At 40.0% G+C, this 27,756-nt stretch overlaps 1 protein-coding gene across 1 annotated transcript; it reads right to left on the reverse strand.

The window, feature by feature from the left end:
* Positions 1 to 2,165: 2,165 nt before the first annotated feature.
* On the reverse strand, positions 2,166 to 27,756 carry MFAP5 (microfibril associated protein 5). The gene is made up of 8 exons (XM_060760895.2): positions 27,598 to 27,756; positions 27,345 to 27,407; positions 17,569 to 17,613; positions 16,444 to 16,482; positions 12,454 to 12,477; positions 7,792 to 7,879; positions 6,576 to 6,649; positions 2,166 to 3,134 (listed from the first exon to the last, which is right to left on the reverse strand). The coding sequence occupies exons 2-8, from the start codon at positions 27,403 to 27,405 to the stop codon at positions 3,019 to 3,021; spliced, it is 447 nt and encodes a 148-aa protein (XP_060616878.2). The 5' UTR covers positions 27,406 to 27,407; positions 27,598 to 27,756; the 3' UTR covers positions 2,166 to 3,018.

Genomic DNA, 27,756 nt, shown 5'->3' on the forward strand with positions numbered 1-27,756 from the left:
TGCAACGCTCCTGTTTGTCATGAGTCTAATCAGTGGAAAGAAACATCCTAGTAGACTGAGATCCAGCTATACTACAGACATCAAAGTTTCATCTGTTAACTTTCCCGTATTAGCAAGTTCTAACACACTTCTACATTCTGAATGAGATTGAGTGCCCTTCACGCAAATCCCAACCCAGTGACTTATCCATTCCAAGCAGTTCAAATTGGACAACAAAGTTCTACTCGTACAGTAATTCTTTTTACTGTTGTTCAGCTGCTCTCCATTGTTGGCAAGTTGGCAAGTTAGTGCAACGTATCATATATAGATTTAGCTGTCTAGCACCAAATGGCAAGATGGATCAGTTTTGATCCATGTTAGATAGGGATTTGGAAAGGGAGGAAAAGTAAGAAACCATCAAGCAAAACACAGGTGCCTGGATTATCAATGAAAAATTGCAAAAACTACTCTGCTGTACATGTTTAAAGTGTGAGAGAGGAAAAGAGCTTCTGCAAAGGAAATTCTAAGCCTCCAGAGAAATAAATGGAAAGCTTCCCTTTGAGATACATTATGGCTTGAAACAATACACCCCCCCCCCCAAAAAAAAAAACATCTGAAAGTGGTGAGGGGCTGCTATGTAGTAACAGATCATATGATTTTGCCTTTGAAGGCCCAACATTCAGTTTGTGGTGAAAACGGTAGCAAGGTGTTGGGATATAGAGAATGACCCACAACATAAGAATCAGAACAGTAATCACAGAACTGGACGTACCAACAGTCTTGATTCAGGTAATGTGTTCCCGTGATAAAATCAACATTGTGCATGGTAACCTATTGTTATCAGACCAGCTATCCTTTCTTCTTATTCTTTTTTTAATCTAGGCAAAGACAATGAAGGAAAACAGTAAGTGACTGGGAATGTCAGCAGTGAAGGTGCCATGACACCCCTTTCCAACACTTTGGCAAACTATTTCCAGCTACAGGGCATTTGTTATGGTAGCCCACCTCTAGGAGTGTTTCCAGCTAAGGCTTTTCTTCTGCAGTCACCCTACTTAAAACATATTCTCTTCCATTTCCCACCTTCCATTTTTTCCCTCTTTTTCTTGCAACAAAATAATCCATCAAGGACATCAAGTCGCAAAGTGCCTTTAGCACCAGGCTGTGCCATCACTGAGGAAAGAAAGGTCCAGATTGTATCATTCCTGAAAACTGTATCTGCTACAGAAATTATTCTTTGTTTATGTTATTCTTACATATAAAGAGAACTAATTTCGAAACTATTTCCCATGCTGGTTAAAATTAAACGTGTCAGGGTTGGGGGAGAGGGTGCTTTTTTAAAAAAACTTCAGGAACCTATGTATGGGCATATATATATATATATATATATATATCTCAGGACATGAGAGAAGCCTCCCACAAGGATGATAAAAACATCAAATCATCCGGGCGTCCCCTGGGCAATGTCCTTGCAGACGGCCAATTCTCTCACACCAGAAACGACTTGCCGTTTCTCAAGTTGCTCCTGACACGACAATATATATATATATATATATTGTTGTGTGTGTATATATATATATATTGCAGAAACACCAAATTTTAAGATAGAAAATTGTGTTTTGAGCTTAAAACTTCTGTGCAGAATGTTGGATTTTTGCACAATGGGGCATAAAGTCCAATCTACTTGTGCAAACTGAATTGCATTTTCTAGTGAGATATCTTGATGTCTTGTCAAGGACAAGAAAATCTGAAAATATCCTTCATGCCTCTGCACTATGGTTCGATTTTGAGTTTAAAGTTGTGACTGCCACTGCAACCGTCTCATACACCACAAAACAGCAGTAATTGCAATCTGGTTTAAGATATACCTAATGCCTATTTCCCATCTGAGTTTGCAGCATGGTTGGCAGTGTCAATGGTATTTCTGTTTACTCGGCTTCCAGGACTTAAAGATTAGTATACATTTAAAGAATTTTTGTTCTGAAAGCAATGTAGTTTGTTCCCATATTTAAGGGAGACTTAAGAATTTCATAGATTTAGAACTTCAGTTTTTCTGTGTCTTTTTGTGGTTGGGGGAGTAGAATTGTTTAACTATTAGTGTTAAATGCTAGTTATTTGTATTACTTGGACTGGATGGCCCATGAGGTCTCTTCCAACTCTTTGATTCTATGATTCTATGATTCTACTTTAGTAATAGTTGTAGATGTTTAGTATGCAATTTCATGTATCTGTAGTGTGTGGGTATTTTCTGCAAATAAAATAAAAATATATAATTTTTTTTTAAAATGTAGTTCTGCTTACTCTTGACACAGAAATAGGAGTTTTCTTCCCACATTCTAAAAGAAGTATATTATGGTCATTCTCGATGCCTTAAGCAGGGAATCATTGGAGATCAAATTTAATGAATCTATGAAGAGGCATACAGGACCTTAGCATGCATTGTGAGTGACCCATACATACTATCAAACACAGAGCTCAGAATGCATTCCTACTCTTGTTCTCCACATGCAAGTGGAATCTGACCTTGGAAGTCAGCCTCTTCAGTCTCTCCTCAGGAGATCAGAATCATGTGACATTTCTGTGGAGCATCTGTCTTAAACAGATTTAAGTGGATGCTTCTTGTGCTTGCTAAATCTTCAAAATAAGCTGCATTGCCAGTTCTACACAGTTTGGACTGGAAGTGTATGTGTCATTCATGCTCTGTAGGCAAATTAGCTCTAGAAAACAAGTGGAAAACAAGTACTGGGGTAGAGCAGCATGGGCCTCTACTCCTCTAGTTGTGTATACAGGTATGTATGTATTGTATATGTTACGGTAAGTGTAAGAACAGGGCTTATATAAGCAGCCCTGAGGCAAGCGTGATGCAGAAGCGAGAGCACAGGACAATGCTAGCATCCCATCTCAAAGGTGAGGGAGATGCAAGCAAGGAAGCTCTTTGAAATGGAGCGCCTCCCAACACACGAGGCAAACCTATGTTGGGTTGTCAGCAGTGGAACTGTTTAGTGGGTTCTCCTCCTCATGGTCTTCTGTAGAAATTCTTGCTCACTGGGCATCAAGAGCCTTCTGCTGTTGCTTCCGTCGGCAAAGTGGCCCTTGGGGATGACCAGAGCGGCGGAGGCGGCGTGGAGGCAAGCCAGCCATCTGGCGGCAGATCTCCTCTAGAAATAAACCAGAGGGACAGAAGGAAGAGACAAATTTTCAGTGTGTAGTTCTGCTTGCCTGCAAGTAATTTCGAAGTTATAGTAACCTGGGGGGCAGGAACCCATCATGGGTTTTTCTTGTCAAGATTTGTTAAGAGAGAGGTTGCATGACCAAAGTCACCTGGTAGACTTCTATGGCTGACTGGGGATTTGAATCCTGTCTCGAGAAACATAGACTTAGAACATCATCAAATGGGGAGAACTTAGTGTCCTAGAATGCGTTCACCCCGTCTAATGGGCGGAGTCCCATGCTGGCCATCACAGAGGCCCCACCCTCAACCTGGGTGAAAGGGTCATAGAATCATAGAATCCTAGAGTTGGAAGAGACCTCATGGGCCATCCAGTCCAACCCCCTGCCAAGAAGCAGGAATATTGCATTCAAATCACCCCTGACAGATGGCCATCCAGCCTCTGTTTAAAAGCTTCCAAAGAAGGAGCCTCCACCACCTGGATGCATTCCCCACAATATAGGAGGCTTCCCATGTTCTGCTGGCTCCAATGGAGCCAGCACAGGGCCTTGCCAGAAGTATTATGCTTTTCCCAGGTGATGAGGAAAGCATCGCCAAGAGGGAGCTTTGTGCAGGGCAACAGATTTGCCCCGATGCCCCTCGCCTTTCCCCTTGATGTCAGGCAAAGCAGGATGCCCCTATTCTTCAGCTATCAGAATGTGTATGAAGATAATTACATTCAGTCATGAATGGATTAGAGCAGGGGTCCTCAAACTACGGCCCAGGGGCCAGATACGGCCCTCCAAGGTCATTCACCCAGCCCTCACTCAGGGTCAACCTAAGTCTGAAACTACTTGAAAGCACACAACAACAACAACAACAACAACAACAACAACAGCAACAATTCTATCTCATCAGTCAAAAGCAGGCACACACTTCCCATTGAAATACTAATATTTTTTATATTTGTTAACATTGTTCTTTATTTGAATTATTGTATTGTTTTTAAGTGTGTGTTTGTTTTTGCACTACAAATAAGATATGTGCAGTGTGCATAGAAATTCATTCATGTTTTTTCCCAAATTATAATCCGGCCCTCCAACAGTTTGAGGGACTTTGGCCTGGCCCTCTGTTTAAAAGGTTTGGGAACCCCTGGATTAGAGAATGGGGTGGTGGCCATTCCTGGCATGCTTCCTATTTAGTGCTACATTACAATCACACCCGTTGGAATCCTTGCAATGGGAACAGATGGAGTGTAGAAAGAAGGACTTAAATCCCATTGCAAATCCCAAGTAATGTAGACACACTGAATGTAAGGTGTTTTCATTATAACAACTACCAAATCAATGGGCTTGTATTTGTTGGAAGAACGTGCAATTTCACTAAAAACCTGTGAACAGGAGGGAAAGTAAAGGCTTCCTTCCTCCTGTACCACTTTTCCATTTCAAATAATCTCATCCATTTCAAATAATCTCATCCCCAAATCAGTAGTGTGAGCAGTACAAGCAGAAGCCAACTCATATTCTGCAGATTTGCAGGTGCAATTACACTTAAATCCAAGCATGCCCCATAGAGTACAATTAAATTACTACATTATTTGAGAGAAAGCTGTTTTCACACAACACATGTTTATAAGCAAGGGTGTATTTGCCTTACCATTCTCAATATTTAGCAGTAATTGGGCTCATTATCACCCACATAAAGCTTTGCAATGAACTGGTCTCCTCATATCTATGATCCCTGTAATCGTTATCGTTATGCCCCCAACGCACTGTATAAGGACGGTGTCTTAATTTTGCTGAGAACAGATTGGGGTGGCACAGATGAACATTTAACAAGAATTTAATAGTAACAAAGTTCCAAATCCCACCTCCTCCCAGGGCTAATGAAAAGTCTTTGTAGGAAAGAGTATTAGTCTTGCTGAACCAATGCTTTGTTTACTTTGTTCTCTCTTGTGCTTCTTTCTTATTCTTTGCACATCTGTCTCTCATAGAATCATAGAGTTGGAAGAGACCTCATGGGCCATCCAGTCCAACTCCCTGCCAAGAAGCAAGAATATTGCATTCAAAGCACCCCTGACAGATGGCCATCCAAGCCTCTGTTTAAAAGCTTCCAAAGAAGGAGCCTCCACCACACTCCAGGACAGAGAGTTCCACTGCTGAACGGCTCTCACAGCCAGGAAGTTCTTCCTCATGTTCAGATGGAATCTCCTCTCTTGTAGTTTGAAGCCATTGTTCCGTGTCTTAGTCTCCAGGGAAGCATAAAACAAGCTTGCTCCCTCCTCCCTATGACTTCCTCTCACATATTTATACATGGCTATCACGTCTCCTCTCAGACTTCTCTTCTGCAGGCTAAACATGCCCAGCTCTTTAAGCCGCTCTTCATAGGGCTTGTTCTCCAGACCCTTGATCATTTTAGTCGCCCTCTTCTGGACACATTCCAGCTTGTCAATACCAGAATTGGACACAATATTCCAGATGTAGTCTAACCAAGGCAGAATAAAGGGTTACTTTAAAACATTACTTCCCTAGATCTAGACACTATGCTCCTATTGATGCAGGTCAAAATCCCATTGGCTTTTTTTGCCGCCACATTGTTGGCTTATGTTTAACTTGCTGTCCACGAGGACTCCAAGATCTTTTTCACATGTACTGCTCTCTCGCAAAAAGCTCAAATATAATGTGCTGAATGGTCCTTTCTCCCGCCCCTTCAACCCTCCTTGCATGTATGGCTGACTTCAAGGGTGTCAATGGGTCTGGCTACAAGGCTCTGCCTCTGGACATCCACACTTAAAGGACAGCCTTAAAGGAAAGGGGCTAACTTTGGAACCCTCCCACAATAACTATATACAGTGAAGGTGAAACTGTAGAAAATGGGGGGAGGCTCTGTGGTGGCATGATAGTTAAAACAACCTTGCAAGTAGGTTTGTATTATGGATCCACATAGCTGAGGAACTATGGATAATATTTGACTATGGCTTGGAAGTGGATTTGGGTAAGTGAAGCAGAGTAATCATTAGTATATGGCTAGATAAATAGCCACCAGACTGGCAATAGCTAAATGGATCATAAGTATACCATTTAATTTTTATTTTAATGTTCATGGTTTTAATTGTTATTTTTGCTATTGTATTTTATGAAGCGGCAATCAATTGTTGAATGAGTCCCCCTAGGGGTTGAGAAGGACGGGGTAAAAATGTTCGAAATAATAAATAAAATAAACAACTAAGGCTATAAAACACAGGCTGGCCTCTGAATTTATTGAATAAATTTAAACCAGAAGACAGTCTTGAAATTAGTGTTCAATGATGAACACTAGCCATGCAGGGTGTAGCGTTAGCTACTACTTACATCCTTCTGGATTCTGCCTATTTTGGAAAAAGTTACCTTTTTGGCCTACAGTTCCCAGAATCCGCAGCCAGCATGTCTACCACCTTGTCATATTTACTCACCCTGCATGGCTTCATCCTCTTTGCAAACAATGCGGGAGCAGATTTCCTTATTTATCATGTACGTCCGGCGGATGCTGTCAAAAGAAATTGTGGTGTGAGGAAAAGACAGACATGCAGCTGAACCAAACCCATGAAATGCTAAAATGGATATAAGCAAATAACTTCTGAAAAGTTCATTACTGTAAAAGTTGCAAAGCCTTAAGACCCACATAGGAGTTACATACATATTTATGGCTGATTCACACAGTTAGAGGAAAACAAAAACCTACTATTCCTATATGCTGCTGTTGCGGCGGAAAAAAGGAATTGAGGTGTAGGCCTCCACCAGAATATTTCATTTCTAAAGCTTTAGGACAGTGTTTCTCAACCTTCCTAATGCTGCGACCCCTTAATACAGTTGCTCATGTTGTTGTGACCCCCAACCATAAAATTATTTCCATTGCTACTTCATAACTGTAATTTTGCTACTGTTATGAATTGTCATATAAATATCTGATATGTAGGAAGTATTTCCATTCACTGGACCAAATTAGCACAAATACCCAAATATGGCCAAATTTGAATACTGGTGGGTTGTGGGGAGGATTGATTTTGTCATTTGGGAATTGTAGTTGCTGGGATTTATAGTTCACCTACAATCAAAGAGCATTCTGAATTCCATCAGTGCTGAAATTGAACCAAACTTGGCACACATTTCTCCCACGACCAACTGAAAATACTGGAAGGGTTTGGTGGGCAGTGTCCTTTCGTTTTGGAGCACTGTGGACTCAAGCAATGATGGATCTGGACCAAACTTGGCATGAACACTCAATATGTCCAAATGTGAACACTGGTGGAGTTCAGGGAAAATAGACCTTGATATTTGGGAGTTGTAGTTGATGGGATTTATAGTTCACCTATAATCAAAGAGAATTCTGAATCCCACCAAGAAGAGAATTGGGCCAAACTTCCCACACAGAAGCCACATGACCAACAGAAAATACTATGTTTTCTTATGGTCTTTAGTGACCCCTCTGACACCCCCTCACGACCCCCGCAGGGGTCCCGACCCCCAGATTGAGAAGCACTGCTTTAGGATGTTCCGAATAGCTGTGCATGCACAGGGAAACCCATTTGTACAATTTTCACAGATTCCATAAAGAAGAAGCAATATCATTTGATCATAAACTATGTTTTGAGAAGGAATCCACAAGCTAGTTGACTTCTTCTCCCTTACCTGGTAACACACAAATAACTGATGCATTGCTTCACAGGCTTGCGTACAGAGTACAGACGTGTGCATGGAAATTGCTCTTCATGGCAATCTGGAAGAAAGAAGAGATATGCTAATAATATTGATCTTTCAAAGATTTGAAAGATAGATAAATCATTTGGAGAGAGACTCACTAAGTGTGGCTGCCAATCGATTATATTAAAACCAGATGGACATTTTCCTAACTAATAAAAGGTAAAGGTTGTCCCCTGACATTAAGTCCAGTCATGTCTGACTCTGGGGTGCTCATCACCATTTCTAAGCCGAAGAGCCGGCGTTATTTACTTTTATTTATTTATTATTTATTTACTTTATTTCTATACCGCTTTTCTCAGCCCTTAGGCAACTCAAAGCAGTTTACACAACAATGCAAAATATCACAAAACAGTATAATGCAATTAAAACAGATTATAACATCAACAGTTAACAACAGTATAACAATCATAACGCCTCAACAATAAAATCAGAATCCACTCTCATTATCCATTGTTCCATATTCCTATGTTCATTTTCACTGTTTAGTCAAACGCTTGTTCGAATAGCCAGGTCTTCACCTTCCTCCGAAACGCCGATCTGATGTCTGCAGGTAGGGCATTCCACAGCCGAGGGGCCACCACTGAGAAGGCCCTGTCTCTCGTCCCCGCCAGGCACGCCTGCGATGCAAGCGGGACCGAGAACAGGGCCTTCCCAGACAATCTTAGTGTCCTGGTCGGTTCATAGGAGAAGATGCGTTCAGAGAGGTAAGTAGGGCCAGAACCGTTTGGGGCTTTATAGGCTAACGCCAGCACTTTGAATTGTGCCCGGTAGCAAACTGGCAGCCAGTGGAGCTGGCGCAACAGAGGAGTTGTATGCTCCCTGAGTGCCGCTCCAGTTAGCAACCTGGCTGCCGAGCGCTGGACCATTTGAAGCTTCCGAGCAGTCTTCAAAGGCAACCCCACATAGAGAGCGTTGCAGTAGTCTAAGCGGGGTTGTCACCTCCAAGGTCATGTGGCCGGCATGACTGCATGGAGCGCCGTTACCTTCCCGCTGGAGCGGTACCTATTGATCTACTCACTAATACAATTAGTAAAAATGGGAGTAGCTTGTAATAATATCTATAGTTTCCTCTTGCACTCTGAAATTTTATGCTATTACCATTATTTTCTTCAAAGTACTCTACTTAAGCTGTTGAGTTTCCCAAAGGCATGGCAGGGATTTGGACTAGCCCATGTGGTCTCTTCCAGCTCTATGATTCTATCTGGTTGATCAGTGAGAGAAGAGAGACTGGGTCATGGATGGGCAACTTTGGGACCTCTAGACCAGGGGTCCTCAAACTATGGCCCGGGGGCCGGATACAGCCCTCCAAAGTCATTTACCCGGCCCTTGCTCAGGGTCAACCTAAGACTTGAAATAACACAACAACAACAACAACCCTATCTCATCAGCCAAAAGCAGGCCCGCACTTCCCATTGAAATACTAATACATTTATATTTGTTAAAATTGTTCTTCATTTTTATTATTGTATTTTTAAGTGTTTTTGAACTACAAATAAGATATGTGCAGTGTGCATAGGAATTCATTCATGTTTTTTTCAAATTATAATCCGGCCCTCCAACAGTTTGAGGGACTGTGACCTAGCCCTTTGTTTAAAAAGTTTGAGGACCCTGCTCTAGACATTGCTTGACTGCCTGTTGCATCAATCTTAGCCAACATGGTGGGAATAGCAAGTGCTGCAATCAAGCAATATGCAGAGAGTCATAGTATCTGAAACGATAGATAGATTGGTTGGCCAGAGCGAAGACAGAAGGGAGCAGAAGACACTTCCATCTTGTCTTTACTAATAATATAATATAGTATATTGTATATACATATAATATTTATAATATTATAATGTAATACAATATAATACTAGTTATAATAATTCAATATTATAATTATAATTATATATTTACATTACATGTAATATTACTAATAATATTACAATATAATGGTATAGTGCAATATAGTAATAAATACTGATATTGTACTATGCTAATAATATAATATATTGTATGAAAATATATATTGTAAGCCGCTCTGAGTCCCCTTCGGGGTGAGAAGAGCGGCATATAAATGCCGTAAATAAATAGATAGATAGATAGATAGATAGATAGATATCACACTTTTCTCCTATATGACACCCAAAATGGCTTACAATACAGCTAAAGAAGTCTGAAATGCAATTCTTTTTAGAAAGCTTGCAACACAATACACTTAAAACATTAATCTGCAACTGATAAAAATACATTATTAATGATGAAAAATGACAAACAAGATTTAAGATGTGCTTGTCTTCCTTGCATATTAAAAACTGAAACACTCAATTCAGTACCCAAATCATTTAAAAGTTGGAGACCCATTTAAATAATATCTTTGTCAGTTGGTGAAACGACAGCAGGGAGGGGCAACTGACACTCCTTCGGCAGAGACTTCCATATTCTGGGAGCAGACGGTGTGAAGGCCCTTCTTCAAAGACTGTAACATTTTTATAGACTCATATAGGGAGATCCAGTCCTTCAGATAACCTGGACCTGAGCCGTATAGAGTTTTATGGGTCATGACAAGCACTTTGCATTCTGCCTTGAAACAGACTGGTAGTCAGTGAAGCTATCTCAGCAAGAAATTATATGTTACCTATGTTCAGTAGTCTAGCCGCAGTGTTTGGGACTTTCTGATGTTTCTGAAGAGTTCCCAAGGCAGCCAAATAAAGCAATCCTAGCTGGATGTAGCCGGGGAGAGGCAGATGAGCTCCCTCTATTAGCTCCAGCTCCTCATGCGGGGATATGAGAGAAGCCTCCCACAAGGATGATAAAACATCAAAAATCATCCAGGCGTCCCCTGGGCAACGTCCTTGCAGACGGCCAATTCTCTCACAACAGGAACGTTTGCTCCTGACACGACAAAAAAAGCTGGATGTAATCAAGGCACATTGTCTGACATCTCAAGGACATCTCAAAGAATAACTGCACTATTTTTGCCATGTCAGAAGAGTGATGTGATGATAATTAAATTATATTACCACAGCAGTCCAAGACATGCAAGCATCTACATAATGATAGGTGACATGGCACCCTTGAGCAACTACGAATGAGCCTACAGCTCCAGCCTCACTCTGTCTTGTGAATTAATATTCAGAGATGTGAAAGCTTATGAAATATGTTTCAATATGGAACTGTAAGGCACCCCATCAACAAACAGATGAATAATTCATATACTATCTGACAAAGCCTGGAAGGATCCAAGTCATCTCCAGATATATCAGAATTTGCCCTTCCTCTGGATTTTGCTTGCAAGGTCAATAAAGGGATGGCCCATGAGGTCTCTTCCAACTCTATGATGCTATGATTTTATGATTTAGGCTAAACATGTCCAGCTCTTTAAGCTGCTCCTCATAGGGCTTGTTCTCCAGACCTTCCTCTGGACACATTCCAGCTTGTCAACATCTCCCTTCAATTGTGGTGCCCAGAATTGGACACAGTATTCCAGATGTGGTTTAACCAAGGTAGAATAGAGGGGTAGCATGACTTCCCTGGACCTAGACACTATACTCCTATTGATGCAAGCTAAAATCTCATTAGCATTTTTTGCCGCCACATGACATTGTTGGCTCATGAGGACAAGATCTTTTTCACACGTACTGTTCTCAAGCCAGGCGTCCCCCATTCTGTATCTTTGCATTTCATTTTCTCTGCCTAAATGGAGTATCTTGCATTTGTCCCTGTTGAACTTCATTTTGTTAGTTTTGACCCATCTCTCTAATCTGTTAAGATCGTTTTGAATTCTGCTCCTATCCTCTGGAGTATTGGCTATCCCTCCCAATTTGGTGTCATCTGCAAACTTGATGATCATGCCTTCTAACCCTTCATCTAAGTCATTAATAAAGATGTTGAACAGGACCAGGCTCAGGACGAGACCTTGCTTATGGCACTCCACTCGTCACTTCTTTCCAGGATGAAGAGGAAGCATTGGTGAGCACCCTCTGGGTTCATTCACTTAACCAATTACAGATCCACCTAACCATAGTTTTGCCTAGCCCACATTGGACTAGTTTGTCTGCCAGAAGGTCATGGGGGACCTTGTCAAAGGCCTTACTGAAATCCAGATACACTACATCCACGGCATTCCCCGCATCTACCCAGCTTGTAACTCTATCGAAAAAAGAGACCAGATTAGTCTGGCATGACTTGTTTTTGGTAAATCTGTGTTGACTATTAGCGATGACCACATTTGTTTCTAAGTGTTTGCAGATCACTTCCTTAATGATCTTTTCCAGAATCTTGCCTGGTATTGACGTGAGGCTGACCGGGCGGTAATTGTTTGGGTCATCCTTTTTTCCCTTCTTGAAGATTGGGACCACATTGGCCCTCCTCCAGTCTGCTGGGACTATTGTAAGTTATCATAAATATTATAGATAGGAAAGCAATATGGTTTTTATATACAAACAACTTAAATATTCAATCTTGTGTTAAAAACCATCGAGTGCCTGGAATCTGTGAAATTAGACATATAACCAATTAATAAAATCCAGCCATACAAGGGAATTAATATTGATTGAATGGGGATTGCACATTGGGTCAGTAAGAACTAGTAAGCAAAAGAAAACTTACCAGGGGCAGGTGTCATAACATCACCTGTAATTAAAACAGGAAAATGTTTATACAAAATAAGCAATAGCATTGCTATTTACCTTAAGGACAAATGCAGAAAGAAATTAATTGGGTTGCTGTGAGGTTTTTTGGGTTGTATGCCCATGTTCCAGCAGCATTCTCTCCTAACATTTCACCTGCATCTGTGGCTGGCATCTTCAGAGGTTCTGTTGGCAGTGAAGCAAGTGGAGTGTGTGTGTGCGTGTGTGTGTGTTAAGTGTGGGAGAAAGAACCCTTGTCTGTGTAAAGCAATTGTAAATGTTGCTATTAGCAAGCTTGAATTAGCATTTGAGTAGCCATAAAGTTTGCAAAGTCAATTAGTGTAGGTATCTGCATAGAGGTAGCCTGACCTCTGTTGCCTGGAGGCATCCTATGTTTGTGAGGTGTTAACTAGGCCTTTATTGTTTACTGTGTGGAGTTCTCCTGTTTCTGGGTGGTGTTAATTATTTATTGTCTTTATTCTGGTGTTTTTTAATACTTGTAACCAGATTTTGTTCATTTTTATTGTTTCCTCCTTTCTGTTGAAATTGTCCATGTGCTTGTGGCTTCTCTGTGTAGTCTGACATAGTGGTTATCAGAGTGCTCCATAACTTCTGTGTTCAGGTTGGTTTATCATGTGCTCTGCTATAGCTGACTTTTCTGATTGAATTAGTCTGCAGTGTCTTTTATACTCTTTGATTTCTGTTTGGGTGTTGTGTTTGGTGGTCCCTATGTAGACTTGTCCATAGCTGCATGGTATATGGTAGCCTGCAGTAGTTAGAGGATCTCTCCGATCCTTAGCTGAATGTAGCATTTGTTGAGTTTTCTTAGTGGGTCTGTAGATTGTTTGTAGGTTATGTTTTTTTCATCAACTTCCCTATGCGGTCAGTGGTTCCCATGATGTATGATAAGAACACTTTTCCTCTGGGTGGATATTTGTCTTTATTCCCGGCCATACAGCATGGCCACATAACATGGCCATACAGCCCAAAAATCTCACAGCAACCCAGTCATTCCAGCCATGAAAGCCTTCGACAAGAAATTAATTACTCCCATTGGGGTGGGATCCATGTTGGAAGCTGAGAATTACCTCATCCTAAAGGGGGATTGAGGACTTAAAGAAATGATTTTTAGAAATATTTGATTCTAGGAAACTGCTTGAGAAAAACCTGCTTCATTGCTCAACTGGGGAGGTATGTCTCTGGGCAGATCATATAGCATATAATTAATAATCATGAAGACACAAGCTGACTGGACACTTAGAGGTTGTTGTCGTTGTTCATTCATTCAGTCGTTTCCGACTCTTTGTGACCTCATGGACCAGCCCACGCCAGAGCTCCCTGTTGGCCGTCAACACCCCCAGCTCCTTCAAGGTCAATCCAGTCACTTCAAGGATGCCATCCATCCACCTTGCCCTTCGTCGGCCCCTCTTCCTTTTTCCTTCCATTTTCCCCAGCATCATTGTCTTCTCTAGGCTTTACTTTCTTCTCATGATGTGGCCAAAGTACTTCATCTTTGCCTCTAATAGCCTTCCCTCCAATGAGCAGTCGGGCTTGATTTCCTGAAGTATGGACTGGTTGGATCTTCTTGCAGTCTCAGAACTTTCCTCCAGCACTACAATTCAAAGGCATCAATCTTCCTTCACTCAGCCTTCCCTAAGGTCCAGCTTTCACATCCGTAGGTGACTAGGGGGAATACCATTGCTTTTACTCTGTGGATCTTTGTTGCCAGTGTGATGTCTCTACACTTCACTATTTTATCTAGATTGGACATTGCTCTCCTTCCAAAAAGTAAGCATCTCATGATTTCCTGGCTGCTGACTGCGTCTGCAGCAATCTTTGTACCTAGAAATATAAAGTCTGTCACTGCCTCCATGTTTTCTCCCTCTATTTCCCAGTTGTCAATCATTCTTGTTGCCATAATCTTTTTTTATGTTTAACTGCAACCCAGTTTTTGCGCTTTCTTCTTTCACCTTGATTAGAAGGCTCTTCAGCTCCTCCGTGCTTTCGGCCATCAAAGTGGTGTCATCTTCATATCTAAGGTTGTTAATGTTTCTTCCAGCAATTTTCACCCCAGCCTTGCATTCATCAAGCCACGTACATCGCATGATGTGTTCTGCATACAAGTTGAATAGGTTGGGTGAGCGTATATAACCCTGCCGTACGTCTTTCCCAATTTTGAACCAGTCTGTTGTTCCGTGGTCAGTTCTTACTGTTGCTACTTGGTCCTTATACAGATTCCTCAGGAGAGAGAGAAGGTGATTTGTTATGCCCATACCACCAAGAACTTGCCACAATTTATTATGATCCACACAGTCAAAGGCTTTAGAATAGTCAATAAAACAGAAATAGATGTTTTTCTGAAACTCCCTGCCTTTCTCCATTATCCAGCGGATATTGGCAATTTGGTCTCTCGTTCCTCAGCCTTTTCTAAACCCAGCTTGTACATCTGACAACACTCTTAGATGTACTCAGGGTTTATCAGAAATCACCTGATTTCCAAGAAATGAAAGTTAAATAGAAACTTAGCATCACGCATGAGCACACTTCACCCAATCAGCTAGTAAGGATAGAACACCTGATTTATAAGAATTCACATGGTTTGAAGGAAATGGAAAGTTAACTCAGGGTAGCGGTTTCATTTTTACCTGCAGGAGCACGAACTGCCCACCTTTATTTTCCTGGCCAGAAAATAAATCTGGTTTTTTCACCTAATTGAGTTGCATTTGTTTTCTCTTCCTGCGCCTTCTCTGATCCTGTGTCTTCATGAATCCACTACAATTCCACAGTGGTGAAAGAAAACATCCCCCATACACAACATACTTTGAAAATTTGAGCTTGTCTTTAGAATGTTAGCATTTACTTCAGCATTTAAAATTCAAAAAGCATTTGAATTTGTCAGCATCACTTGACTGTAAGCAGTTATGGCTGTGCTGGAAAAACTTGTATCAAATATCAAAACGAAGCATCATTGCATGCCATTTCTTAAATGGCAAATTAAGTTCTGCTAAGTATGAAGAATCAAATATTTTACTAATGAAAGCAAAGGGGCACTAATTGTCACACAAATGTCCTATGACTGTTTAGCTCATATCTGAATCCTCAGAGAATTTGTAGGACATACGAGGGGCATTTTTAAAGTAAGGTCCATTGGAACATAAGTACACAACGAAAGTTTATTTCAAAAAAGTAAATTTATTTTCAGAAAGTACATACTTCACTCTATTTTTCGACATAGTTGCCAAGTTTGTTCAAACGCTTATCATACCTCTGAACCAATTTTAAAATACCCTCTTCATGAAAACTTGCTGCCACCAAAAGCAACCAAATCATCTGTAATCAAAGAAGGGCGACCGGAACGGTCCTCATCATGGACGTTGTCACGGCCATCTTTGAATTGTCGTACCCACTGACGCACTTTGCTTTCACTCATAACAGTATCACCGTACACTTCACAAATCTGTCGATGAATTTCTGCAGCAGGCAGGTTCCTTGCTGACAAAAACCGTATCACTGAGCGAACCTCACATGCGGAGGGTGAGTTGATAGTCGTAAACATTTTTAAAGCAAAGAGCAGAACCGTACAGGTTAGCTACAGAGCTGAAACTGAGCACAGTTGTTCCCGAGGCATGCCGGTACACGATGCACGTGCTCATTGCGGTATGCACGCGAACTACTACTGTCTACAACAAAACAGATCTTACTTAAAAAATACCCCTCGTATTTGATAGTACACAATACTTTGGTGCAGGGATCAGGAGCAAATTCCTGGCAGTGAATTTTGATATGTCTAAATATTCATGTCCACTTAAACTGCAGTCTCTGCAAGATCAAACCCTGGCCAGACATGGAGCTAAGTAATCTTCTGAATTGCGTCTGAGCTAATTCAAAGAAGGCGGCAGCATATCAGAGTGCCTCATACTTCAGAAGCAGCATGTGGGCATGTACTGCAAAATACATGCCCATTGCTTACCTTTTTCATCTGCTGCTGTTTCCCCAGGATCAGCTGCACCTACAGGGAGAAGAAATAATGTTACCACGAAGCATAATAATAAAAAAGGAAATGCTGTGGACAACCAATTGCACATATTGTTTTATTGTGTGCTTTACGTCACAAACCTATAGGTCACCGGTTAACTAGGGAGCTTCTCGCATTGTGTTTTACTCTGTTTCTGAGACCCTTTGAACACAATTCTGAATGGGTCTTATCACATGATGTTTGTGTCATTCCATCAATAATCTGATTCCATTAATCTGCAATACATTGCAGAAATTGAGTAATTTCACATGGGATTCCGATCATGTTTTTAAATTTTAAAATGGTTCTGAGACACTTTTTTTATGTGTGATCATAAAATCAGCATGCATCCCATCAGATAGAACCTCATGAAAATGACCATTTGAGACTTCCAGGCTATGTTACTGCATAATATAAAAGTAACATAAGGAGATATTCAAATGGATTTTTAGGAGCCAGCCTTCCATAAATAAGAATCAATATGCACCTCATCTGAATACAGTATGCATCCAGTCCTTTAAAAGTACGGGATGCATGCTGATATAAACTGAGCATAAACCAATGTGATTAAGTCCTAGGTCTGCCTGGTAACTACATTTGCAAACTCATTATACATATACTTGTGTGTAAGTCACCTCCTGTCATGCAAAAATTTGGGAGTCAAAATTATGGATTTTTATGTGATTCAAGGACAAGTCAAGAGGTCACTGTCATCTCAGAGGGCAAGTAAACCTTGGCCACTGATGCCATTTTCCTGCCAGAAGCGTATTTGCAGTGGAGAAGGCAGACTAGGTCTGTGCTTCTTTTAGATTCTCCCAGGATGGACTAAACTCATGACTTTCTCCATTCTGCTCAGAGAAGGGAATGGTTCCTTTTTTTGACAAGAGTTGAAGTTTGTGAGAAAGTTGACCCATTTTTGGGGGCTGACAAAAATTTCTAAACTTATACCTGAGTACATATAGGCAAGTTTTTTTATTCCTTAAGGTGCAATCTTTTTAAAGAATTTGAACAATACATCTAAATGCATTGTACATGGTCCTAACTATAGAGACAAATGTGGTGAAAAAATAAAGAACTTACCCAAAGTATCTACTGGATCATCTGTTGGATCTTGATTTAACACTCCTGAAAAAAAGAGGCAAGAGGCAGCAGGCTTATTAGGAATTGTTGATCTATGCACAGCTGGCTACTTTGTTGTGAGATCCGTCCAGACCCACAAAGGAGGTGGTCGTCCTCTGTCTCTTTGAGTGTGCTATGTGCCATCAAGTCATTTCTGACTTTCTCTCTCTCACACACACATAGATTGTGTTTCCACAGACAAATTCTCATTTCTACTTTTTTTAAAAATCCAGTGTATTTATGTGAAGAAGGTTACAGCAGCCAAGAGAGCATATCAGAAGAAACTAAGATGAGTGTGCCAGGTTACAACTGGTGTGAACTGCCTCTTTTAGATGTAATGGTTTATTAGTAGAATAAATATTTCCTTTTAGGGGCATTCTCAAGCTGTTTATGAAATAATACAGTCAACAGTATTTTTAATATACTTGACTATAGAGGTTGCATATCCCTTATCCTAAATGTTTGGGACCAGAAGCGTTTTAGATTTCAGTAGTCTCAGATTTTAAAACACCATACCTGTGTGAACATCAACATCCAAATAAGATATCTTGGAGATGGGACCCAAGCCTAAACATGAGATTCATTTATGTTCATTCATATCTTTTATGCATAGCCTAAAAGCAATTTTATACAATGTTGTAACATAATTTTGTGCATAAAACAAAGTGTATATACTTTGAACATCAGAAAGCAAAGCTGTTACTAAGGGCCCTTCCAAACAGGCCCTATATCCAGGATCCCAGGTTTTCTTATTTAAACTTGGTTATGTGAGTCCCCACTGCCAGATAACCTGGATTAAACAGAAAAGTTGGGATTAGAACCTGGGATATAGGACTTGTCTAGAAGGGCCCAAAGTGGTTTTTTGGATTTTGGAATTCCAGAGAAAGGGTGTTCAACCTGCACTTACTAATACAGTAACACTTTCCCCTAATTAATTAATCACGTACTTACAGTCAAGATCAAAGACAACTGTGCTGATGCTAATAATTGTTAAATTGTTTTTTGTTTTTTTAAATAATTTTTATTGCTCATTTTTCAAATATAACAGTGATAGAGCCTTTTATCAGAAAATCAAAAAAGAACAAGACTTTGGAAAAGGACAACAACAAAAAAGACTTAGTTCCTAAGGAAACAACAGACTCAGAAGAAGAGGGTATGGATTTAGCAAGAACCCTGGACCCATTCAAGATGAAAAAAAGTAGAGAAGAGACCTAGGCAGATATCCCCGGAAGACTATAGCAAACAATTCAACAAAACCAAGATGACTAAGGACTTAATTGATTTAGAGTTAGGAGATGGCTACAAAGATAATAACTAATAATGTAAACGGAAATAATGGCCCCAATAAAAGGAAACTGACATGTATCAGACAAAAACACTTCTCACATTTGGTAAACAAACAATTAGGAATATTATTTCATTCGTCCATTCCTGAAAAAAAACAAGGTGTTGCAATTTATATAAAGGACAAGCTTAAACCAGAATTAGCTTTTAAGGATAATGATGGTAGAATGGTGGGGGTCAAAATTAGACTGAATGACTTAAACATACTCATATGCAATATATATGCTCCTACAGGAGCTAAATCTGAATTTATCAAACTACTGAGGAAAACGATGCAAGAACAAAATTATGATAATTTAATTATTTTAGGAGACGTCAACGGGGTGATAGAAAGTGAGATGGATAGATCTAGGAAGAGAAAAAGAGACAGAGACCCCAAAGAGGGCAGGCTACCACGAAATTTCTTATACCTAGTATGGGAGGCCAGCAAGGCAGTTATGCAGGGCCACTTCATTCAGCAGGGGGCAATAAAAAATAAAAAGAGAAAAGAAGAACAACAAAGACTTGAAAAAAAATTAAAAGTCAAGGAAGATCAATTAAAACGCTGCCCAAGAAATCAAAAAATTAAATTAGAGATCGACCTAATCAGGAAATAAATCAATATGACTTTGTCAACTCAAATGGCCAGGACTCTTAAATACCTTAAAGCTCAGCATTTCACAAGTGCAAATAAGCCTGGGAAATTCCTAGCCAGAAGGCTAGAAAATAGAAAACAAAAATCATATATAACACAAATAATAGAAGAGGGGAAAAGCTACACAAGAGAAAAGGATATTGCTGCATAATTCAGAGAATTTTATAAAAAAAATTATACAGGAAAGATCAAGTTAGAAAAAGAGGACATAAATCATTTATTTCTAACCAAAAAATCTCAATAATAACAGATCTAGAGAAAGAATTTTTAAACACCCCGATCACGGAGGAAGAGGTAAAGAAAACTATTAATAAGTGAGCAAGCAACAAAGCGCCGGGCCCAGATGGGATAACAGCACAATACTACAAGATTCTTAAAGAGGAATTGACTAAATATTTGAAGGAGGATATGAATAATATTTTGTTAGGAAGAGGTCTCCCAAAAACGTGGCAAGAAGCCTACATAACATTAATACATAATGAGATCACAGACCCAACAAATATGAAAAACTATCGACCCATTTCTCTGCTAAACTGTGATTATAAAATATTTGCTAATATTTTAGCAGAAATGTTAAAATGATTTTGAATGAAAGAATTAAAAAAGACCAAAGTGGGTTTCTACCAAATAGGCAGATGAAAGACAATATAAGAACAATTTTAGCCATCATAGAATACTATGAAAAACATCCTCAAAAAGAAATAGGACTGCTCTTCCTAGATACTGAAAAGGCTTTCGATAATACAAACTGGGAATTCATGGCTTAAATAGTGAGAGAAATGGATATAGGTCATCAATTTCTAAATGCCATAACAGCCATCTATTCAAATCAATCAGCTAAAATTATAGTCAATGGTCTCCACATGGAAAAGATAGAAATCCAAAAAGGAGTTAGGCAAGGATGCCCCCTTTCCCCACTGTTATTTATATTAATGCTAGAAATCTTACTTGTTGAGATAAGAGCGGATAGAGAGCTACAAGGCACAAAAGTGAGAACAGAGGAGTACAAGGTTAGGGCATTCACATACGATGTGGTCTGTATCATCAAAAAATAGAGAATTTTGGGCTTTAAAATAAACAAAAACAAAAACAAATATTAACCAAAAATATAGGTAATGAAAGGAAAGAGGTCATAACAAAAATTTCCGGGATAGAAGTAGTGAAAAAAGTCAAATACTTGGGTATTTTAATCTCAACTTCCAACAGACATCTTCTAAAGGATAATTATGAAAACACCTGGTAAATTATGAAAACAAAACTAGAAAATTGGAAATATTTAAATTTGTCAATACTGGGTAGAATATCAGCAGTTAAAATGAGCGTACTACCTCGAATGATTTTTCTGTTTCAGATGATACCTATTATTAAGACGAATGCCTTTTTTAAAAAGTGGAACAAAGATATTTTAAATTTCATTTGGAACGGGAAAAAGCCCAGGATCAAATTCAAGACTATAACTGATTCTAAAAGCAGGGGAGGACTGGCACTACCTAACTTGCAATTGTATTTTGAAGTGTGTGCCCTGCCCTGGATAAAAGCTTGGGCCACATTAGATCAAAAGAAAATCCTAACACTCGAAGGATATGATATAAGGTGGGGATGGCATGCCTACTTATGGTACGGCAAAGCCAAGATAGAAAGGAATTTTTCAAATCATTATATTAGAGCGCCCCTGTTAAAAGTATGGAACAAATATAGAGAATTCTTATATGACAAAACGCCAATGTGGCTATCACCAGCAGAGGCTTTTCATAAAAGAGAAATCCCGAGTGAGAGATGGCTTAATTACAAACAAGTTTTAGTAAAGCATGACAATGAATGGTGTTTAAAATCCATGGATGAGTTAAGAGAAATAGATGGGAAGATGAGTTGGTTTCACTTCCTGCAATCCAAAGAACACTTCAAAGAAGACAAAAAATAGGTTTCAACGAAAAAGACACATGCTGGGATGCTATCATGAGCAAAGAAACAAAACTAATTAAGATCATAATTAAGTGGGATACCGAGAAAAGTCTAATTAAGGACAATAGGATCAAGTGGGCCATTGATATAGGGCACTCTATACTTTTAAAGGAATGGGAAAAGGTTTGGAATATCATACCAAGATTCACAAGAGCCATTAATATAATCGAAAACTGGCACAAAATGTTTTATAGATGGCATTATACCCCAGTACAATTAGTTAAGTATTACAAAAATTATAATAGTCTCTGCTGGAAATGTGGAAGGGAACCAGGTACATATTACCATTTATGGTGAGCTGCAAGAAAGTCAGAAAATTCTGGCTGATAATCTACACGCATACCCAAAATATAATCAAGCTAAAATACGAGATGAAGCCAGAATATTATTTGCTGAACATAATAGACCTCGAGATGAGGAAAAATGAGGAAAAGATCCTTCTATATCTTTCAGCGGCTGCAAGAACCCTGATAGCCCAGAAATGGAAAGGTAAAGAAATCCCCACCGCTGAGGGCTGGTTCTCTAAGATAACTGAGTTCATGAATATGGACAGGTTGTCACATATAATCAAGAATCAGAGCAAGAAAAGTCAAGTTAGTTGGGATCAACTCAGATTATATTTGAAGGGAACAATAAAACTAAATATATAAACTTAAATACAAGGAGTCCTCTAGGACAATAGAGACCTTCCGAAGCAAAACATTTCTTAAGAAGAACAAGACTGTACCTCTGTGGAATGAACCAGAAGTCAACCATCTCCCCCCCCCCCCCCCCCGCCAGCACAGGTCCCAGCTCTTCCCACCACTACACAACCTCTCAATCCCCTCCCCATTTCACTTTCTCCCTTCTCTACGACCTATCCAATTTCCCACTTTCATATAAGTCAGATTGTTCCCCCTCTATCACTGTTATATTTGAATAATTGTTAATTTGTTGTTATGCAAATTAAAAAATTGTAAATATATGAATTAGAAAAAAACGAGATACATGTGTGATCTGGTGGTCAGGGAGTCCTAGTAGAAGGGGTCTCAACAGCAGAATTCAAGCTTGCTCCCTCTACAATATGATATTCTTTCAAATAAAAAGAAACAACAAATGTAAGTTGGCAGAGTTTGTTAAAGTTTGCTCTCTAATCTACTTAGGATATTGTAGCATTAGCGTAATTGAGGGCAGTAGCACCAGAAGATTAAACTTCCAGGTCAGATGGCAATCAGTGAGCTGCTGGGAGGATGGGTAGTGCAGTGGCTAATGACACAACTGGATGTTCAGTTGCTGACATGCTCAAAAGGGAAATAAAAAATCCAAAAGTGCACAATACATATTTATAGGAACATCTAATGTGAAAACCTGACACAGGAAAAGCTAGGTGTCATACATTAAAAGGATGATAAAAACATCAAAATCATCCAGGCGTCCCCTGGGCAACGTCCTTTCAGACGGCCAATTCTCTCACACCAGGAGTCACTCCTGACACGACAAAAAAAAATACATTAAAAGGAGTATATAAACATTGCAGCACTTTGGGTGAATGATCTAATGTAGACATGAGTCAGAAAATTAAAAACTAAGAAGGAATGGGGCGGTGTTTATAGTGAGGAGAGATGTAGCAAAAGCAGTCAAAGAGATATGCAAAGTTTGACTGAAGTATATCAATTAGACTCAGGCCAAGTTTGGGTTGTTCGTAAGTTGAATTTGTATGTCAGTCAGAACAAGTACATTTTTAAAGTGTAACTCCAGCCAAAAATATATATTTTCAGCTTTGGAAAACACCCCTGTGACATTAGCTTTGCTATCTGTGCCTCTGGTCAAAAGATTTCACCTCACTTTCTGTTCCTGTGACAATTAGATGTTGAAAAAAATGGCTTGTTGTGAAAACAAGGATTGATTATAAAGCTTCAATTGAGACCCCTTTTCCCCATGATAACTCTCCCAGGGGTGAATTTCCCTTCTTAGGGGTAGATTTCTCTCATTTCCTGTTGTCCAATGAGATGTATTAGTCCCATATCTTCTTCTTCTTTCCTGCTCCTGCTCCTCTTCCTTTGTCTATGTCATCATATTCCCCATTTCTGTGTATGGTTGTGAAAGCTGGATTGTGAAGAAAACCAATAAGTAGGAGACAAACTCCTTTGAAATGTGGTGCTTGAGATCAGTTCAACAGATAAAATGTAAAAATAAATGAAACCTAGAACAAATCAAATCTAAACTCTTCTAGGACCTTATTATATTATGAAAACCACCATTTCTGAGACAGAATGATTTCGAACAGGTCCCATCACATGACATTTGCCCCATCCTGCCTGTATTCTGTTGGAATCTCTCTGCAAAGTGTCGCAAAAATGAATTATTTCCAGACAAAATTCTAATCGTGTTTTTTGAAATACTATCGATTTTTCTATTGCTGAAGTACTGTTTTTGTGTGTGACAGGAAAATCTGTTTCCCATCAGCAATGATACTTTTTACAAGTTCATAGAGTGATGTAGGGGGTATTTTGAATGGATTGGGAGGAGCCAGCCTTCTGTGGTATGATGAGTCAGAGCACAGTATTTCAAATCATCTGAATTGTAACAATCAGTTATGACGAGGAAAGTATATTCCCCCATCTCAATACAGTATGTATCCAGTCCTTAAAGATATGGAAGGATACTGATAAAAACAGATAATATCCCAATGTGATAAGGTCCCTAGATGCCAAAATGACTAAACTAAGACTGTTGTACTTTGGCCATATCATGAGTAGACAAGACTCGTTAGAAAATGTGATGTGGCGGCAAAAAAAGCCAATGGGATTTTGGCCTGCATCAATAGGAGCATAGTGTCTAGATCTAGGGAAGTCCTGCTACCCCTCTATTCCGCTTTGGTTAGACCACATCTGGAATATTGTGTCCAGTTCTGGGCACCACAATTCAAGAGAGATATTGACAAGCTGGAATGTGTCCAGAGGAGAGCGACTAAAATGATAAAAGGTCTGGAGAACAAGCCCTATGAGGAGCGGCTTAAGGAGCTGGTCATGTTTAGCCTGAAGAAGAGAAGGCTGAGAGGGGATATGATAGCCATGTATAAATATGTGAGAGGAAGCCACAGGAAGGAGGGAGCAAGCTTGTTTTCTGCTTCCCTGGAGACTAGGACGCGGAACAATGGCTTCAAACTACAAGAGAGGAGATTCCATCTGAACATGAGGAAGAACTTCCTGACTGTGAGAGCCGTTCAGCAGTGGAACTCTCTGCCCCGGAGTGTGGTGGAGGCTCCTTCTTTGGAAGCTTTTAAACAGAGGCTGGATGGCCATCTGTCAGGGATGATTTGAATGCAATATTCCTGCTTCTTGGCAGGGGGTTGGACTGGATGGCCCATGAGGTCTCTTCCAACTCTTTGATTCTATGATTCTATTCTAAAAGGGTTTGTTAAAATGGAGGACGATGGGGAAAAAGGAAGACCACATTCCAGATGGATGGACTCAATCAGGAAACACAGCCTCGCATCTGCAAGACATGAGTAATTTCTGAATGCTGATTATCTAGTTTAAACTGGATTATTTCACTTGTAGACTCACATAATTGCGGTTAATCAGATAATATGCATTCAGAAAATTGATTTTATGGCCTGAGAGTATATTTACATTGGTCTCTTGGTATCCACTGGGGTTTAGTTCCAGCTCCCCTCCCCCTTCTCCCTGTAGATATCAAAATCTGTAGATCTCAAGTCCCGTTATATATAGTGAATGGTTGAAGTGAATGGCTGAATTTGGATGGCCAACTGCACTCTTCCCTTCTGTATGCAAACTGAGAGGGAAAGTACAAAGCCAGGTGTTTCATGACCTGCCATAACACAAGAGATCATTTCACATTACATAATGATAGCACTGTGGTTTTGTTTTAACTGCTATGGCATACCTCCTGTGGAATGCAATTGGCATTTTAGGAAGGAATAATTAGACTCTTAAAGCAGTGCTTCTGATCAAACAATTACAAACCCCACAATTCCACAGAATCATGCCATAGCATTAAAAGGGAATCATAGTGGTGTATTGCTGTGAAAAGTCTAGGGCAAAGGACTCAGTCCTGAAATAAATGCAAAAAGTGGTTGCATCTCTATGCCTTCATGGCTAAATGGAACCTCCATGTCCAGCAACTCTTTATCCCAATGAAAGATACTCTTTGAATCTAATTAGTAACATTGGTAGGAGTGGAGAAGTCATCATCTTCCCCTCATGATATTTCCCCACAGCTGCTTGGAAATGTTGAAGGGAGAACATACATGGATGATTGGCATTATGTGCACTCAATCCATAGCCAATTCTGAAATTAACAATGAAGCATATGGGTGCTAAATTTTGCAATTGGCTGGGAGAAGATTTGATGCTTTAAAGGGGATGTTAAACTGTCTAATGAAAAGTCTTCCTTGACCTAAAATAACCCAGCAGGGTTCAAAATGTAGCAGACCTGCTCCCCAGCACTTGAAAACATAGAGAACACTGAGGGATCTGGAGGAACCCCGGTGCTATCATGTAGAGAATGTAGACAACCATCTCACATGGCATGATCATCAAGTCTGCAGATGACACCAAATTGGGAGGGATAGCCAATACTCTAGAGGAGAGGAGCAGAATTCAAAACGATCTTGACAGATTAACAAAATGAAGTTCAACAGGGACAAATGCAAGATACTCCACTTAGGCAGGAAAAAAAACGAAATGCAAAGATACAGAATGCGGGACGCCTGGCTCGAGAGCAGTATGTGTGAAAAAGATCTTGGAGTCCTCGTGGACAGCAAGTTAAAAATGAGCCAACAATGCCATGTGGCGGCAAAAAAAGCCAATGGGATTTTGGCCTGCATCAATAGGAGTATAGTGTCTAGAGCTAGGGAAGTAATGCTACCCCTCTATTCTGCCTGGGTTAGACCACACCTAGAATATTGTGTCCAATTCTGGGCACTGCAATTGAATGTGTCCAGAGGAGGGCAACTAAAATGATCAAGGGTCTGGAGAACAAGCCCTATGAGGAGCGACTTAAAGAGCTGGGCATGTTTAGCTTGAAGAAGAGAAGGCTGAGAGGAGACATGATAGCCATGGTCGCCTTAGTGGGCTCCATCAGTGGCAGTTTCTTAGATGTGTAGAAACACTTATTTTATTGTGTGTGATGAGGTTTTGTCTGTACTGGCAAACTAACCTGTAGTGTTGTGCTAATGAAAAATTCAGGAGCTCCATGTTGGGGTGGTGGTCAACACCCATAGAAAATACCCCACGACTAAATATGATTTTAATATTGACTAAATTAAAAAAAACACACACAAGCTCTTCAAAAGTATCTCAAAGCAGATTTATCTGCAAAAAGCAGTCTACTTCATCTGAAGCTGAACTGAACCAGAAGACTGCGAGAGACTTGCCTACATTTTGAAAGGAAGCCCTATCTCAATTTAACAGAATTAAGCTTTTCCCTACATTTATGTCTGATAATGAGAAATAGTACACCAGAGACCACAAAGATAGTCCTTAAATCATTTAATTCAAGTGGATAGATTGACTATAAAATAGTTCTCTCTTTCTCTCTCTCTCTCTCCTTCCCTCCCTCCCTCTCTTTACATACATATATTGCAGCAGGTCATCCCAACCTAGTTAAAAGCCTTGCTCATGTCCACATTATTTCTTTAGTCTATTTTTTGCCAAGTCTATGGAAGTTATTTTTGCATACTAAAACTCACAGGACCTCCAGCCAGCATGGTCCATGGCAGAACAGTAGCTTCCCAGCATACACACTGCAAGGGGAAAAAAACACTGATATGACTTCCGTGGAGTAGACTCACCAAATGGCAGGACAGCAAGGGCTATGAGACACAGCAACATCTGACCTCCACAGACCCTCATGCCTAGAAAGGGCAAAGAATCAGAAAATGAAGAGGAGCTTTCTGCACTTTTTCTGCTCCACCTGAAACAGCATTACATTTCTTCATATCTCCCTTTCCAACCCAAACATCTGTCTATCCACTCTCATTCACCAACTGAACCAATTGTACCCTTCAAAAAGTCATTTTAAGGGATCCAGCACTTTCCACTCACTGTTATCCAGGCGTTCTGTTTCTTCCTGCTGCAAATACTGTCTCTTCCCCCTTCAACTGGTCCCCTGCTTTGGCCGGAGTATGCAGCCGCTCCCAATCCCAGCAAATGTTCCACTTTGGCTTGTCTTCAACACTGAACTTCAAGAAAGAAGTAGTAGGA

The sequence above is a fragment of the Anolis sagrei genome, chromosome 2 (genome assembly GCF_037176765.1).
Source record: "Anolis sagrei isolate rAnoSag1 chromosome 2, rAnoSag1.mat, whole genome shotgun sequence".
Classification (NCBI taxonomy): Eukaryota; Metazoa; Chordata; class Lepidosauria; order Squamata; family Dactyloidae; genus Anolis; species Anolis sagrei.

What these genes read in the sequence shown, in the direction of transcription:
- MFAP5 (XM_060760895.2), bottom strand. Translation starts at nt 27,405, where the DNA reads ATGAGGGTCTGTGGAGGTCAGATGTTGCTGTGTCTCATAGCCCTTGCT. An exon ending in CCTTGCTGTCCTGCCATTTG is followed by an intron (nt 17,614 to 27,344) that starts GTGAGTCTACTC and finishes TCTTTTTTTCAG; the next exon opens with GAGTGTTAAATCAAGATCCA. An exon ending in AGTTATTTGTGTGTTACCAG is followed by an intron (nt 6,650 to 7,791) that starts GTAAGGGAGAAG and finishes TTCTTTTGACAG; the next exon opens with CATCCGCCGGACGTACATGA.